Source organism: Bubalus bubalis, chromosome 13 (genome assembly GCF_019923935.1).
Source record: "Bubalus bubalis isolate 160015118507 breed Murrah chromosome 13, NDDB_SH_1, whole genome shotgun sequence".
Lineage (NCBI taxonomy): Eukaryota > Metazoa > Chordata > Mammalia > Artiodactyla > Bovidae > Bubalus > Bubalus bubalis.
This window is the reverse complement of record NC_059169.1, coordinates 63,465,179-63,483,165: the sequence shown is the minus strand read 5'-3', so window position 1 is coordinate 63,483,165 and position 17,987 is coordinate 63,465,179. Positions and strand designations below refer to the sequence as shown.

General features: G+C 32.6%; 1 protein-coding gene across 9 annotated transcripts in view; it reads right to left on the bottom strand.

Annotated features, from left to right (window-relative positions):
- Positions 1-17,987, bottom strand: part of NBEA (neurobeachin) — a 656,478-nt gene that overhangs the window by 416,136 nt on the left and 222,355 nt on the right. For 6 of the 9 annotated variants that reach the window (XM_025263201.3, XM_044927359.2, XM_025263205.3 and 3 more), the window contains 5 exons: positions 14,214-14,222; positions 11,142-11,322; positions 8,753-8,883; positions 4,572-4,679; positions 438-606 (listed from right to left, as the gene is read on the bottom strand). In XM_025263201.3, coding sequence (XP_025118986.2) covers positions 438-606; positions 4,572-4,679; positions 8,753-8,883; positions 11,142-11,322; positions 14,214-14,222 — 598 coding nt within the window. The remainder of the gene's footprint in view (positions 1-437; positions 607-4,571; positions 4,680-8,752; positions 8,884-11,141; positions 11,323-14,213; positions 14,223-17,987) is intronic. The other 3 variants (XM_044927358.2, XM_044927361.2, XM_025263211.3) reach the window with 1 other exon arrangement.

Genomic DNA, 17,987 nt, shown 5'->3' with positions numbered 1-17,987 from the left:
ATATTGAAAGAAAGAAAGGCAGACAGAAAGAAAGAAAGAAAGAAAGATGCTACTGAGCTTGGCTACAAAGATTTCTAGTTTGGCTTACTGTTGGTTTTGAACTTCTCTATAAGGACCTCCTACTTTCATATGTTTATAAAGGTTAAAAATAATACATTTAAAATATATGAGTTATTTGTATATTAAGTAGTAGCATAAATGTTTTATGCTAATAAACAGAAAAACTAAACCCAAAACCTTGATAAAATGAGAATATAGCCAATATCATTCTACATTTTTGTGTAATTAAACAAGATTAAATTGGCATTTATATACTGCCTCCTTATAAATACTTGAGATGATTATGAATAGAACCAGTTTAAATCTAGATGTAAAAGTTAAATAAAAAGGAGATAAATGATGATGAAAATTCAAATAATTAGACAAATATTAAGTACCTGTACTTGTTGGTGAATTTATTTCTTGTCTGATGTTTCTACCTGGTTGGCTTCCAGTTCTTGCAGTCTCTCGCTGGGGTTCTAAAATGTCACGATACTTGGAAACCATCAGAACGGAAATGAAGTAAACAACAGCTAGAGCTAAGAACTGTGCCTGCTTGCTATCATCCTGCATAAAATGAAAAGGTAGTTTTGACACTCAAAAAATTTTAAGTATAAGTTCTCAGAGTATAAGAAACTATTCCTGTTTTATTTTCTTTATGGAGGAAAACATACGACATTTAACTTTTGCTAAAACTTGCTAAGTATATACTGTTAGTATTATCTAAGTATATATTAAAAAAAAAAAAAAAAAACTCCAGAAACATATCATCTGATTTATAGGTTGAAATATAATTTAAAAAATGAGAATGTTAAAAATTTGCTGAATATGCCACAAAATTTATTATTTATCCTCTTCACTAGTATCTATTACTTCTATAACATCAGAGAATGCATATTTATAAGATATGCAGATAGCACAAGTTTGAAAAGAATAATTTAATGTCTGGCTAAAAAAGTCTAGAGTTTCAAATACTATAGCTGAAAAATAATAACAGAATAAAGTTACTATTGGACTACAGATACAATTCTAACATATCACTACCTGAGCAGGAAATATGAGTAAAATAAGGGAGATATAAAAATCAGGGAGCATAAAGCATGGATTTTATACAAGTTCCATATGGCAGTTTCAGAAAAAGCTAATGCAATGTTTGACACATGAACAGATAAAAATAAATAACAGCCACACTATTCTGTACTGGAAAAATAACCTCATTTTTCCAGTGCAGGATTGGGAGCCAATATTTGAGGGTCCAAATTTCAAAACCTCAATGACAAAACGAAGTTATTCCAGAGGATAGCAGTGATGTGGTAAAAGATCTGAAAAAGGCTGACCATGTTAGGATAAAGAGATAATAGTTATTTATTTCTTTCTTTGAAGCAGAACTGCATATAACCTTGAAAGCTCTATCGAAAAAGCCTAGGTAATCATCCTATAGGGATAAAAATGTTAAATGACCTCTAAAACTATTTTCAGATTAGACTATATTTAAGGAATCATAAATAGATGGTTATTAAGCCTTTTTTCTAAGTTAGGTAAAAGTGATGCTTCAAACCAAAACTGCAAGTAATTACCATGGCCCATAGATAAAACAGAAATAAGGAAAACAAACATGCATTAAAGTCTATTAACTCCATAAACAGTCACTTTACATTTATTACTTCATTTCAGCACTAGGTGAACAAGACTCAAAATTCATGTGCATTTGTCAGGAAAAAAAAGCAAACAAGAAAGATGACTTAATACTCTGGAATAGAATTAGTATAGGTAATGGAGAAAATGACCAAAATAGATTACATTTGTTCTGAAATATTGTGAATTTAGTGTTTCATACTCTGTGGGTAACAGACAGCTTTTAAATACATTACTTTTCCTTAAATACCTAAATTTTAAAATCTCATATGTTTCTGAACTTAAGGCAACATAAAGTGACTTGAACAATTCAAAGGTTAAGTAGAAATCTTATAATACCTACACCTGACTTTAAAATATAACAATTCAAAAATACTTTCAAATTCTGGAGATTATTTAAAAGAAAAAAAGCATTTCTTGGAGTTTATGAAATATGGTGGTAAAAGAGAGAGAATGCTTTGCAAAGGCCTAATTTGGGATTCTGACTCTATTTCATACTAGCTGTGTGATCTTAATGTTTTTCAGTCTTAGCTTTCTCTTAACCTTTTACTGAAAGCTGAGGGTAATATATATGTGTCTGATACACAGTGTAAATTGAATGAACACAAGTTACATTACCTCAATGATGTTTGGAAGGAACACCTGAACATTAATTCCCTTCCTTCAGGAAGAAAGCTAGTAAGAACCACTGTAGGGTTATCCAATATACAATAGTTACAAAACATCTATAGATATTAGAAAAAGTATACAATCCACCATAATAACCTGATACAGAACTTACTAACAATTTAAATGCAATGTCACACAACATAAATTCCTTCTATGTTAGGTCTGAGTGAGTTTCTTGGAGATGAAAACATGATCCGTGTTTAAATCATCTATCATTTAAAAAAAATTCTTCCACAACACATTTTTTTTTTCAGGATAATTCCCATTTCTGAATGGTTAAACTGTTCATAAATATTTTCTTCTACGTCCAGATTATGCAGATCCTTACATCAAGATTTTTACACTATTAATGTGTTTTATCTCCCATTTTAAAAACTACTTTACTTTTATTAATTATGAAAGCAATACAGGTTTATTATTAAAAAAACCTGAAAATTTTAAAAAGTACAAAATAAAAAGTGTTTACCTATAGATAATAACTGGCAGCATTTGGATGCCTTTTTTTAAATAAAGGTGAACATGTGCATGTATGTATACTTGACACACAAAAATGCAGCATTTGTGTAGTCTAAGTACTTTTGTATAGTGTTTCTTTCCCTTACAATATATCATGAGTGTTTTACATGTCACAAAGTTTCCCTCAAAAATATGATTTTAATAGCTACATAACTTCTTGCTAAATGAATATACTGTTATTTATTACGCTCTGCGTTGGATATTTATGACACTGCCAATTTTCCTGAAGACAGCTATGATAAGCATATGAGTAGAACCAATGGGTCATAGGCATCAAATTTATAAGAGCTTTAGCACAATGTAAAAAGCTATTTATAAAGTTTATCCAATTTGTACTCCTACCAGTGATAAATGATAGAGCACTTTCAGTATACCTTTGTAATGACAGATAGTATTATTTTAAATTTTTAGTTTTTGGTAAAAATATCTTGCTGCTGCTAAGTCGCTTCAGTTGTGTCTGACTCTGTGTGACCCCAGAGACGGCAGCCCATCAGGCTCCACTGTCCCTGGGATTCTCCAGGCAAGAAACTGGAGCGGGTTGCCATTTCCTTCTCCAATACATGGAAGTGAAAAGTGAAAGTGAAGTTGCTCAATCGTGTCCAACTCTTAGCGACCCCATGGACTGCAGCCTACCAGGCTCCTCCATCCATGGGATTTTCCAGGCAAGAGTACTGGAGTGGGGTGCCATTGCCTTCTCCGAAAAATATCTTACTCTTGTTTTAATTTGCATTTCTTTGACTACTAGTTATAATGACTTTTAAATCACATGTTTATCACCTTATTTTCGTATTTCATATCTACTGCCTATTTTTCTGTTGGTATGGTTGCAATTTTCTTAGTGATTTATAAGAACTGATATACATTAAAAAGAATGTAAATTTTTCTATTATATATTTCTACCATGTAGTATGTATTAAATATTTTAACCACTTTCTCAAGTACAAAGTACTCTATCCAAGTTATTATTAAATGCAAATTTAAAGTATAAATCTCTATGTTTCATAAACCATCAATTAAAAAAAGCAAAAAAGAATCCAAAATTGCTGATAAATAGCAACTATAGTATGAAGTACTACCAACATTCAGTCTGCTGTGAAATGCTATGGATGCTTCTACACAATTTGTGGAAGGGCCAATCTTATTTTTACTTACTTTGAATAAGTGATCATATAATTGGAGGAGTCTATGAAATTGTATCCTTAAGCTATATTTTCAATAAGCTATTAAACAACCTTTCTAACTCAAATTCCCATTGGTGTCTCTATTTCTAAATGCAGATTCTTCTCTCCAAAGTAATTGCCCCCAAAAGTAATTCCCAAGAACATCTTTGTGAATTAATCTCTTTTACCAATAATATAAGGAACATTGATAATAACAAAATATTCAGAACCTAGAGATGGAGCAAGGAATACTAAAAGACAGGAATTGTTATTCAAGATAAAATCGGTTATAATCTTCGAAGTTATCTTCATTCTTAGTATACATACAAATTAACTATAATTTTCACATCATTAAAAAATAAAGTGAATAAGCTTTCAGAGAAAGCTAAGCTCAATCATTTTACAAACAGAAGCACATTATAAACCTACAAGCCCTGACACTAGGACATTTAGTTTTAAAATGCAAGTTTCCTATGAAATTTAAATTATTTTATACAAATTACAGTGAAAAGTTTTCTTTTTTCTCTGGGAAATCAAGCAGGCATAACTCACCACATCCCGAAAGACAACTGCACGAAGGCGATTGATATCAACATCCTGAAGAAGCCTATCGGGATCCTTAATTGGAGAAAGGTTACCTGGAACATTCTCTAGTGGAGTCTTAAAAAAGAGAGAGAGAATTGTGAAAAAATAGTATAATACAGAAATTTATATTAATTTCTATTAATAATACCTTCAATTTTGTAATTAAACTGGCCACACACTTTACCTTCTCTACTCATTGAACAATATTTATTGACTGTTCTCTTCTACTTTTACCATGGTTTCACTTACTAGTGTTCTTGTTCTTCACCTGCATAGCTACCGCTATAGATAAAGAAAGGCTGGAGGACTGTGGCAGAAAAAAAGACTAAACTTTTACTCTGGGCTCAAATCTCTCCTGTGCAACTTCAAACTTGTTACTAACTTTTTCTAGGCTTTACATTCCCTACCTCTAGTTAACAAGCCTCTTTAAGTCATCAGGTTCATTTATTCGTCATGTTTTCATAATATATGAGATTATTATATTACATTATTATATGAGATTTCATCTGTGAAAGCATTCCATGATCCACAAAAAGTCAAAAAAGGTAAGCAAAAAATGTTTTACTCATGGCCTTAATATTAAAGCTAAAAGACATTAAAGATCATTACCACTAAAATCCCTTTTATATCTGAAGACACAAAAATCCACAAATTTTAGGTAACATGTCACATAGTAAACTCGTAAGACAGTCAAGATCCCTGAAACTCAGTCAAGTACTTTTTCACTTACAAAACATAAGAATTGTGTGAATTAAATTAGATAATATATGTAAAGTATCAAATACAACTCCTGCATATAAAAGTAACTCTATTTAATAATAGACCTCCTTCTATTTTCTATAAACCTCAATTATACTATTCCCCTCTTAAATTAAAATATTTGATTCTCTTGCAGCACAAAAGCGTACAGTATTTAAAGGTTGATAGTTACTTTACTTCCATTACAATTCCAAAACTTACCAGCTATATAAGCTTAGGTGAGCTTGGCTTTAATATTTAAATAATAGGCTAATGATCTTTATCAAAGGATGATTAAAGAAATAATATACTATTTACAATATAGCTGAAAAAATTACATATATTTTAATCTACATACTACTTTACAGTTTACAAAGTACTTATATGTCCATAATCTAATTAGAGATGTGTTTTGTAGGAAAATCTTATTTAATATCTCCTTTTTAGAAAATATAAAAAATGAGGCCGAAAGAAAATGTGGGGCTAATACAAGTCCACTCAGGTTCGTAACACATTGAAATTATTGTTAACTACAATGGCAACCCACTCCAGTACTCTTGCCTGGGAAATCCCATGGGCGGGGGAGCCTGGTGGGCTGCAGTCCATGGGGTCACACAGAGTCAGACTCAACTGAGCGACTTCACTTTCACTTTTCACTTTCATGCATTGGAGAAGGAAATGGCAACCCACTCCAGTGTTCTTGCCTGGAGAATCCCAGGGACGGGGGAGCCTGGTGGCCTGCCGTCTATGGGGTCGCACAGAGTCGGACACAACTGAAGCGACTTAGCAGCAGCAGCAGCATGGTTTACTTACTCAAGTGCCACATTAAAAATGCATAAAAATAGGGAAACAACTCTCACAAACTGGGTTCACTGATTCTCTGTTTTGAAATATGTTTTCTTACCAAGTCAACTTTTCCTCTAATAGTTCTGTAACCATAATTTATAATCTAATTTTCATTGCCAAGGTTCTTGCTAAAAGGACTGACTAGCTCAATTACCAAAATTTCCTGCTCATTGAGCTTTTCTGTCCATAGTCTATCATCAGTGTACTATTAGGTTGGTATACAAGTAATTGTGGTTTCAGATCATGAATTTTAAAGCATTATAACTAGGCTCAAACACATCTTTATTATTGAAAACAGGAACCATTACAATCAACACATTTTGCCAGCAAGAAATAAGTTTTGCTTATTCCTGTAGCATAAAAATATGTGTTTCAGGATTCGATGAACTCTTGGAAAAGTTTTCTGCCTCTTGCTGGTTGTGGAACCGGTTTTCCCTGCAAAAAGTTGTTGAGAGGCTTGAAGAAGTGAGGTGATAAGTCAGGTGAATAAGGCAGCTGAGGCAAAACTTTGAAGTTCAATCCATTCAACATTTGAAGTGTTGGTTGTGCAACGTGTAGTCAGGTGTTGTTGTGGAGAAAAACTGGGCACTTTTTGTTGACCAACACTGGCTGCAGGCGTTGCAGTTTTTGATGCAGCTCATTGATTTGCTGAACAATTACGTTTGCACCAACCTAATACTTGGTTTGACAGGCCTGAAAAGTTCCCCATTATATACTGAATTAATAACTATAGTCACCTTTAAGATCTCAGCACTCAAAAATACTAACTTATTTATTTCATGACATAAATATTGATTGGTTAACTCCTAGAGAGAAGAAAGGAATTACCATTAATTAAATGCTCACTTCATTTCTCAAATTACTAAGTACTTTAACATATTACTGTTTTTTATTTAATTCATACAAACACCATACAAATTAAGATATATGTCCACTTTAAAGACTGGAAAATTGAGGAACAAGAGACTAAGAAATTTGTTTCATTTCACAAAACCAGTAAGTGGTAGAGGCAAGATACAAACTCCGAACTGTTTGATTCTAGAGTTTGTGCTCTTTTATAAAGTATTCACAATGCTATACACAATCTGCAATTGAAAAGATGTAAAAGATACGAACACACTCAAGTAACGTACAGTCTCCTGTGCCTACACAAATAAGTAGAAGCAACACTGCTAATGTGTTTGCATTTAATTTTCTAAGCAATGGAGGCTTTGTGGAGACTTGTCAACAGTAAAATATATGGTTTAATTATTCTAGGAATGTGTCTCTAACAGTAGTGAAAAAGAAAGAGGCTATGATACAGATACACTAAATGTGTGGTTGTTCTGACTGAAAACTGCAAAAGTTTGAAGCGACAGAATTTTTTTAATGAATTAAACTCTTCGTACCTTCACTTATTGAACCTTCACTAGTCAGTGTCAAACATTTAATTACAAGTAGTGTGAGTGGTAAGAAACATACTGGGTTTTACAGAAGTATCAAACAAAGGAACCTCCTCTAGACTGAGTTGGCAGTGAAGGTATTAGAAAACATTTTACTCAAAGTTGAACTTAAGGTAACACCAAAAGTGGAACATATTTACTGGGGTGAAAAATAAGGATGGGAACCTGAAGAAAAACAAAGCTATGCAAAAGTTAAAAGGTTAAAAAAATTCTTCTGATGAACTGAATGAAGTCTCCAGTGTGACTAAAATAAAATAGTAAAAGCAAGGGTAAGAGATTCCAAGCTGTAGCTGAAGTAAGCAACAAACATACAGGACCTAAAAATCATTACTGAAACTTTGGAAGTGATGCAAATGGTCAAATCAAATATAAACACATGTTGCTGCTGCCGCCGCTGCTGCTGCTAACTCGCTTCAGTCCTGTCTGACTCTGTGCGAGTCGGCAGCCCAGAAGGCTCCCCCGTCCCTGGAATTCTCCAGGCAAGAACACTGGAGTGGTTTGCCATTTCCTTCTCCAATAAACATATGTTAAATAGAGCCAATTTAGAATGACAATCACTGCTGCATTCTGAAATACTGCATACCACATATTCATTTCATGGGCATTCAATAATTTTTGTTGAATGCCATGGGAATTCTATCCCCCAAAGCACAACCATTTAAAAAGTGCATTATTCATACACTGAACTCGGTGAAAATTTAACTACTGAAGCTAGTAATAGTTAAGAACTTTTCAGTGCTATGAACTGATACAATCTTTATAAGAATTCTATGAATTAGAAATTACTAGAATCTTCCTTTGAAAAATGAAAGTGTTAGTTGCTCAGTTGTGTCTGACTCTTTGTGACTCAGTGGACTGGAGCCCATCAGGCTCCTCTGTCCATGGAATTCTCCAGGCAAGAATACTGGAGTGGATAGCCATTCCCTTCTCCAAGGGATCTTCCCGATCCAGAGACTGAATCCAGGTCTGTGCATTGCAGGCCAATTCTTTAGTGTCTGAGCCACCAGGGAAGCCTAACAATTCGGAAGAAGAGAAGCCAGCACAGGAGACTCCTTGTCACTTTGTGCTCAGAAACTTAAAAAAAAAAGTAAATTATATTTAACTTAGAAAATGTTTAATTACCTTGGAAGCTGCTGTGGCAGTCACACCTTGGGGAGCTTCTTGAGGTTTACTGCTTCCATGGGAAGATTTGTTCCCTCTGTCTCTCTGTCTCTGCCGACATTCTAAACAGTTTCTCACAGCAACACAGCAAACTATTTTAAAAAATGAAAGCATATTATTAATATAAATTGTTGACTCTGATGCTGTTTTTAAAAGTTGTTTGGTTCTATTTTTTCTTTCTTTCAACTTTCACCATCCCACTATGGTTCTTAAAATCAACCAGATCAATAAATATTTTTAATTAGAAAATACAGTAATGAAAAGCACACAAAAATATTCAGGTAATTAAAAAAGTGAAAACAAATTACCATAAACTATCAACCAACTCAAGAAGTACAACACTACTAGGATATTTGAGGCTCCTCCCTATTCTATCGCCTTCCATCCTTCAAAATTCTTAAATTTATGAATTAAAATTAAAAACATACTCATATTTGATGATTTTTTAAAATAATAATTATCTGCCCATAATTTGACCATCTTAGTGACTATGCAGAGCACGGCTCCCCATTTTAGGCAATAATAAAGAGGTACTCCATATAGCCAAGTCTCACAAGTGCCAATATCAACTTGTTTTCATGGTGGCAAAGTCACCTTCATCAAGCAGCACATTCAATAATTACATACTCACTTTCTGTTTACTTAATTATTATAAGAAGCAGCAAAGCATAGTAATAAATAGTATAAATTTTGGAATCAGTCCACATAAACTTGAAATCTGGCTTTGCCACTTATGAGCTATGTGATCTTGGGCTAGCTGCTTCAACTACCTATGCCTCAGTCTCCTCATATGTAAAATGAGTATAAACACAATGACTTCCTTAGAGGACTACCCTGAGGATTAGCTGGATCGATATATGCAAAGTGCTTAGAAGAGTAAACAATACATATTGATACATAATTGTTTACCTCATTATTACTCACTTATAAAAATTCCCTGTGAATGATAAAAACCAAATCTGCTAAAAATTATCATTTTAAAAATGAAATCAGCAGTAAAACTTAGGAATATATTCAGAAATAAAAGTTATCAATAACCAAATAAATGCTGTTTTTAAGATATTTAGGCATTAAAAAATATTTCTCTTTCTCACAAAGCTCAATCTGTCAGCTATTATTAAATACCAATGGAAATGTCCATATGGCCCACAGTAAATAATCCTACACCTCTTGGCTGAAGTTATCCATATGGTCAATCTTTCCCTAATAGGATATGAAATGATTCGTCACAGGAAATACAAAATAGCAGTAAAAAGTAGATTTATCCACCATTCTTAAATCAAGTTCTTATTCCTTTCTTGGATCAGAAACTTGTACCCTGAAACTATACATATGAAGATTTTTACATAACTTTTTAAATAATGGGTGAAAAGAATACATGTAAGAACATCCTATCAAATGCCTGACTTTCTCATATCCTCCCTGTTCACACTCTAAGGCAAGTATGAACAGTAGCCATTTTTCTCTAAAAACAGTAGTTGTCTGGTCCCCTGTAAAGACTATAAACAGTAAAATTAAATTTTGCCTTTATAAAAGGTAAAAGATGTAAGAATGAATACTGCCTAAGGAATTGGTCAAATTTACCAAGAGTTTTCAGGGGTAAATTTTATTTGTAACACAAGATAGCAACAAAAAAATCATAGCTATAGTAATATCTACTAGTATTAAATGTTCATTCTGAAAAACAGTGAGACTGGCATAGTCAATTTTAACCTTTAGCATTGTTTATAAAGCTACACTATTGGTTTTCTGATGTATTTGTGGGCTCAGGATAACTGGCCTGTGTATTCATTTACAGAAAAAAAAAAGAATTCATAAATGGATTTACATTAAAATCACTTCAATGAAAATTGCTATTGTTCTACTGATTTTGAAAGAGCTCAAAATATATTCGACATTGACTTTATTTCAAATTTCATTGTTGTTCAGTTGCTAAGTTGTGTCCGACTCTGCAACCCCACGGACTGTAGCACACCAGACTTTCCTATCCTTCACTCTCTCCCATTGTGGACAAATTCACAGTCCATTAAGTCAGGATATTATCTAACCATCTCAATCCTCTGCCGCCCCCTTCTCCTTCTGTCTTCAATCTTTCCCAGCATCATGGTCTTTTTCAATGAGTCAGCTCTTCGCATCAGGTGGCCAAAGTGTTGGAACTTCAGCTTCAAATTAGAATCCATTAAAGATTTATTCCATGAAATCTCCAATGTGATGATATTATATTTTTTTAATTTAGAAATTCTATATTACATAATCAAATTGTATCACTGATACTTTATGTATCACAGAATATAAAAAAATAATCTGTAGGTAATTATTTAACATGCACCATTATTCTTAACAGACTTACCTAGCCTTAGGCACTGTCGCATTAAACCTCCAGAAGACATGTTTTTTTCAGCTTCAATCTCACTAAAATTTAGAGAACTGGCAAATACAAGTACATCAACCATAGCCATCAATCGGCTGAGGAAAGTTACTGCTGTTTCAGCTGACATGCCTTGTGTCACTTCAATATTTTCCAATTCCGTCTTTAAAAAAGTAGATATAAATCTTGTTTAAAATTTGGAAATATAATACATGCACATACATACTGCAGCTTAAAAGTAGTTTAGTATATTTAGTATATTTTGTAAACAAAATAAGCTATAAATCATAAAGTAATTCCATGTAGTGTAAGAGGTGATTATCAAGTTTACTAGCTTAGCTATGAATTAACTTCAAATAAAGAAAAAATTTATTTTTAAAATCAATGTTAGATTTAAATATCATTACTTTAAACATTACATTCCAAACTTAAGATCATTTCATAAAGACACTTAGAAATAATCAATGTAAATATTTATACTAGTTTTGTTCTAAGTTTGTTAACAAAGACATGCAACTCATATTTCTTTCCTAAAATCCTCATTCTTATTTGTAAAAATATGCTAATTTTTCTTTCCTATGAATGTATGATAATAGGAAAGATATATGGCACTTTCATTTGATATCAAAGGGAGACAACTGTCAATGGTCCAATTAGAATACATGATAATTTCTTATCCATTTCAGAATAAATGAGTAAGAAACCACTAGGTACCTTGTATGAGTAACAAAAATCTAGGGTAAAAATACTCAAGATCATGAATTCCTCTACCACTATTAATCAGTGACACTAGCAATGAGAAGAATTAGTAGCATTTTAGATTGGCAAAGCTGTACTTTCACTAAAATATTGTCTATGCTAAAATACAATTTTCTGCTTTGGAAGGAAATGGTACAAAGTATTCTGTTTTGTAAGATATATAACTTTGCATCTTACAAGCAATAGCAATATTTCTTCTTTTATTTTTCATTGTATGTTGTATAAGATTTTAATTATTTTGGTTCATTATGATGCTCCTGCTGCTAAGTCACTTTAGTCGTGTCCGACTCTGTGCGACCCCAGAGATTGGCAGCCCACCAGGCTCTGCTGTCCCTGGGATTCTCCAGGCAAAAACACTGGAGTGGGTTGCCATTTCCTTCTCCAATGCATGAAAGTGAAAAGTGAAAGTGAAGCTACTCTGTCGTGTCCGACTCTTAGCGACCCCATGGACTGCAGCCTACCAGGCTTCTACATCCATGGGATTTTCCAGGCAAGAGTACTGGAGTGGGTTGCCATTGCCTTCTCCTGGTTCATTATCACTAAGCCTCATTTTCTCAGTGCCTCAAAAACACAGAAAAGTAAGGAATACTTTATAAATAAAAAATACTACTGTTTAAATCATCTGAAAATGGGCAAGCTAGCCATACTGATTAACTTTACTTTTTCACCAAATGATAAATTCAACTACAAAGTAAGCATGTATTATAGGTATCTGCTCCTATTTAATGCTTCATTTGACACTATTCACACCCATCATTCTACACAGACATACACCCACTCACATTAACAGGGAAATGTCAGCAGGAAACCTATTCAAAAACAACATCTTCAACACTTCTTGTTTAAAACATGGGTAAGAAAAATGATAGCTGACTAGAGTAAGCACTTATATAACTGCTGCCGCTAAGTCACTTCAGTCATGTCCGACTCTGTGCGACCCCATAGATGGCAGCCCACCAGGCTCCCCCGTCCCTGGGATTCTCCAGGCAAGAACACTGGAGTGGGTTGCCATTTCCTTCTCCAATGCATGAAAGTGAAAAGGGAAAGTGAAGTCGCTCAGTCGTGTCCGACTCTTAGAGACCTCATGGACTCCAGCCTACCAGGCTCCTCCCTCCATGGGATTTCCCAGGCAAGAGTACTGAAGTGGGTTGCCATTGCCTTCTCCCACTTATATAACTAAACAATTATACATGGGTAATAAAAAAGAACAACCTTTATCCCTTCCATTTAACATCAAAATATTGTTAAAACATTCCCTCTAAGAGGAGCTTGGAAATAGACAATTTTTTTTCAACTGTTGATTTATAACATTATGCCAATTCAGCTTCTATGGCCTAAAGAAATGATTAATTTCATTACTAGGATGTTTTTAAAAATAAAGATTCATTATTTGCCAGCACTTCACTAATATACAGCATCATTTCATAGCATGAATTAAAAATCTGTTATCATAATACAATAAAGGCAAAAAATGAAATTTTATATAAAACTTCCTTTTAAAATCTGTTATCAACATAAGTGTTTTACAATGGAATGGAAGATCTGGCCATTGCTTAGGCCTATTAGCATTCTGAAAACTTTCAAAATATTAGAATTTTAGGATATCTATACATGGATTCTCAAATTCATCATTTTGAATTAGGAAAATTATGGGAAATCTAACTTATTTTATTAATTAATGATTTTATTTTGAAGTCTTTTAGAGTCTATAAAGTGTAAACATCAAAATATTCAATTTTAAATTAATAAATTATGTAGACATTATAAAAGCATTATTAATCATCCATGAAATTTGCCAAACTGCTATTTTTGACTAAACAAAATAAAATTTTAAAATAATAAGTATTCTTAACACAACTAATAACCTAAAAGGAAGTGCCCATTAATTCTAATTAAAAGCAATTTATAAATATGATGAAATGTTATATAAACATCATAATATAGGTCTAAAAATAAAGAACATCCACATATGATTATTATTAAACCTTAATATATATTCTATCCAATTTTCTTTCAGTGGCACCAGTTAAAATCTGATGGTACATATGACTGAAATATTATTGTTTTCATTATATTATGACAGTTTAGTCTAAAGATTAGTGTGAATAATAAAACAGTAATTCATCAGTGCATTGAGAAAATAACCCTCTGTTGAATCTTTCAAATATACCAAAAATGTGCCTAATGTTAAAGATGGTATGGAAACTCAAAATATAACCAAGTCAAAAATTTCATAAATAAGCAAAAATAAAATTTAAAACTGAAAACCTGAAAAATTACTAAAGTAATACTAACCTTAGAACCCTGGACATGCATTAGACAAAACAGACAACAGACCAAAAAAAGTACAAGAAAAGAAAATCATTAAAATTAAATGAAAATACAATGTAAAATTGAAACACAAAATAATATATTAAAAATTATATTTGATTATTTTATTAAAAGCAAAAATACTCAGAAGAGATATTCATTTTATAAATTATGTATGATTAAGATTAAATATCAAATAGACTTCTATTTATTTTTTCCATTAGAGTAACTTCCCAAATAATACATATGTAAATAAAGTTCATATATTATAAATATGCAAATTCTATTTTACAAAATAAATATCTTTTCCTAAAAAATGACCAAGGAAACATTTCAATAAGCAAACTGACATAATGTCTCTGTAAAAGCCCTAACTTACTATCAGTTTAAGCAGAAACAACTTAGAAAAATAAACTATACCAATACCTTCTAAAATTTTCATTAAGGAATAATGCTATTTTGTTTTCTAAAATATTTGGAGCCCTTCTTATAAAACAAAATCTCCAGGAATTAGTTAGATAATAAAATATTTGAGTGATTCTAACTTAAAAACCACTCTCCTTTGCTAGAAAAGAACTTACTGATACACTAAACAAGACTGTATGTGAACTAAGATAATCAGAGACTTTGTACCACGTTTCTATTTTAAAAAACTGGATAGAATTAAGTTTCATGATAAAGTCAACAACTGTTCTTAATCTTTGATTTTTGACATTATATGTAGGCATAAATTTCTAAACACTATTTTCAAAGAGTGGGTGCTGTGCTGTGCTTAGTCACTCAGTCGATTCCAGCTCTTTGCGATCACATGGACTATAGCCAACCTGGCTACTCTGTCCATGGGATTCTCCAGGCAAGAAATACTGGAATGGGTAGCTAATCCTTTCTCCAGGGAATCTTCCTGACTCTGGGATTGACCCAGGTCTCTTGCATTGCAGGTGGATTCTTTGCCGTCTGAGTACAGGAGAACATTTAAAAGCATTCTGAGAATACTGAAGTATAGTAAGTGTTATGAGATAAACAAAACAAAACAAAAAAATTATTAGTGGTTTTTCCAAATTTATTAGCTACATTTTCTAATAATGGTAAGAAAAAGTAAAAAACTAAAACTAAGTCCTTATCTTTATTTTTTGCCAGAAATGGTTGCTCTTCATTCTTATGATTATAAAACTATTAGGAAAGGCAGAAATATCAGTCTTTATTATTTTTCTGTAACAGAGAATGAAACTGAATGAAATTCTAAACACTCAGTATGGTTGACCAAAATGGTTGACCACAACCTTGAAGTGACTATGCAATTTGTAGCTGATCAATGCTCTTTGTTTATCTTCATTTTTTCCCTCCAATTCCTTGCTTTCCATTCATGACCAACTTGGAACAAAGTGTAGAAAATAAGTGAGAGGATTCAACTGACTAGTGATAGAAACATTAACTTCAAAACCTCAAGAACAGTTGCTTCAGTTGTGTCCAACTCTTTGCAACCCTATGGACTGTAGCCCGCCAGGCTCCTCTGTCCTTGGGATGAACTCTCTAGGCAAGAATACTGGAGTGGGTTGCCATTTCCTCCTCCAGTGGATCTTCCCAACCCAGGGATTGAACCTGCGTCTCTTATGTCTCCTGCATTGGATGGCAGGTTCTTTGCCACTAGAGCCACCTGGGAAGCCCAAAGAAAAATAATGCTCCTTCCCAAAACCAGACTAGTCAAGCTACATACTAAGAGTTTTAAATTTCTTTATACAGAGTGAAGTAAGCCAGAAAGAAAAACACCAATACAGTATACTAACGCATATATATGGAATTTAGAAAGATGGTAACAATAACCCTGTGTAAAAAAAAAAAAAAAAGAAAAAGAAAAAAAAATTTCTTTAGCTGACTATTTAAGTTCAACTATTGTTCTAATTTGAAGACTTGCAACTATTTTGTAACTTATTTTCTATGCTACATAACATTTTACATAATCGAGATAAAACTGAAACTCCAATATTCTTCAAGTTCAAGGTGTCAGTATAACACAAATAATGTATATCTATACTCTTTTCTTCCTTAAAGTTTCCACTGAAGTATTTCTCTAGAAGTAAGATTAAGCAGCTGAAATTTTTTCATGAGATGACACTACTACAGCAACACACAAATGCTAGCCTTGCATGAGCTATGGTATGCACATAAGGCACAGGGCAGGAAGTGGACCACCTCTATACCCATGCCATGGAGACAGCACACGAAAAGATTACTCCATTTTACTTCTTGCCGTCAAAGTGGATCACCCATAATAAGTAACATGGCTCAAATATCCTATTTTAAACTTCAGAATTCTACATTTGACAGGCTTGTTTTGTAAATGGGAAGATCATTCTATCATGATACAATTCTGAATAAAAAGCTCCAAAAGGAAGTAAAAGAGGGAAACATTCAAGAAGAGCCTTCTCCATCTAGTGACATTACCTAACTTAAGTGTCACAAGTTCCTGTGGGGTAAGTAAAATTAGCACTGTTAAAATGAAGAAATTAAGGCTGACATCGTATCTAGTAAGTGGTAGAAGCCAGGTTAAAATACAGATTTATCTTATGCTAGAATGCAAATGCCTTCAGTTATATCCTAACTGAAAAGAAAATCGTGTCTGAATCTTATTGATTATTGGAAAACAAGCTTGTTTTTGATGAAAAGGAGTAAATTATTTGAGATACACACTTACACTGAGAAATAGAAAAGGTATCTTCCTGGGTTGAGCTTTTAATAGTGATTTACAAAGAATACTTAGCATTCTACTTACCCATTCAAAATTGCATACAATTTCAACATTAGATGTGTCAAATGCTAAAAAAATTTAGTTGGTTGCATGTGAAAAAGTTACATATCTTCTAATAAAACATAATGACCACAATATTCAGTGAATTTGTTGAAATTAACTTTGATAAATGCCCATTAAGTCAAATGCAAGCTCTTATTTAATAGGAAACCTGGATTTATCTTACACTCTAACTACTAAATTTTAATGAATTTTTAATTTAATGCTTTACACTGAAACATTATACTATGGTATTCGTATTTTAGGTTAAAATGGTGCCATAAGTCAGTGGTCAGCAACCTAGGACCCACAAATCAAATATAAATAAAGTTTTATTAAAATACATTCACATTTACTCCTCTGTGTTATGACATATATCTGCTTTTGCAAACACAGCAGATTTAAGTAGTCAGACAGATACTGCATAGCCCCCAAAACCAAAAATATTTATTATATGATCATTTATCAACCACTGCATACCAATATTACTCATACTTATTCCTTAGATACATATCTGTATATGAGTATTTTTAAAAACTCCACAAACCTAAACAATATTACAGATCATTCAAACATTAGTTTCAAATGCCTCTATCTCTCTTCATATATTTAGGATTGAAATTCTAGGGTATCCATGACAATGCTTCCCCCTTTGGTAATATGCATATTGACAATGTTTCCTTTTTGACTTATTCCATCCAGAATTCTCTTTCAGCTTTTTATGTTAATATTTTAAATCTAATTTAAAGAAAGTTAACACAACATTGTAAATCAACTACACTCCAAAAAAAGTTTCTTTAAAAATCTAAGTTAAAAAGCTCCATGTCTTTAGTTTTAATTTCTTCCTTTATTCAACCTCCTCCTTGCTCACTTTTCCCCACTATTACATTAAAATTTTTAGCAAGAGAATTAGGCAATCAAGGAAAAGAAAACATTACTCAAAATTGACACCAACCATGTTTTCTCCCAGTAGG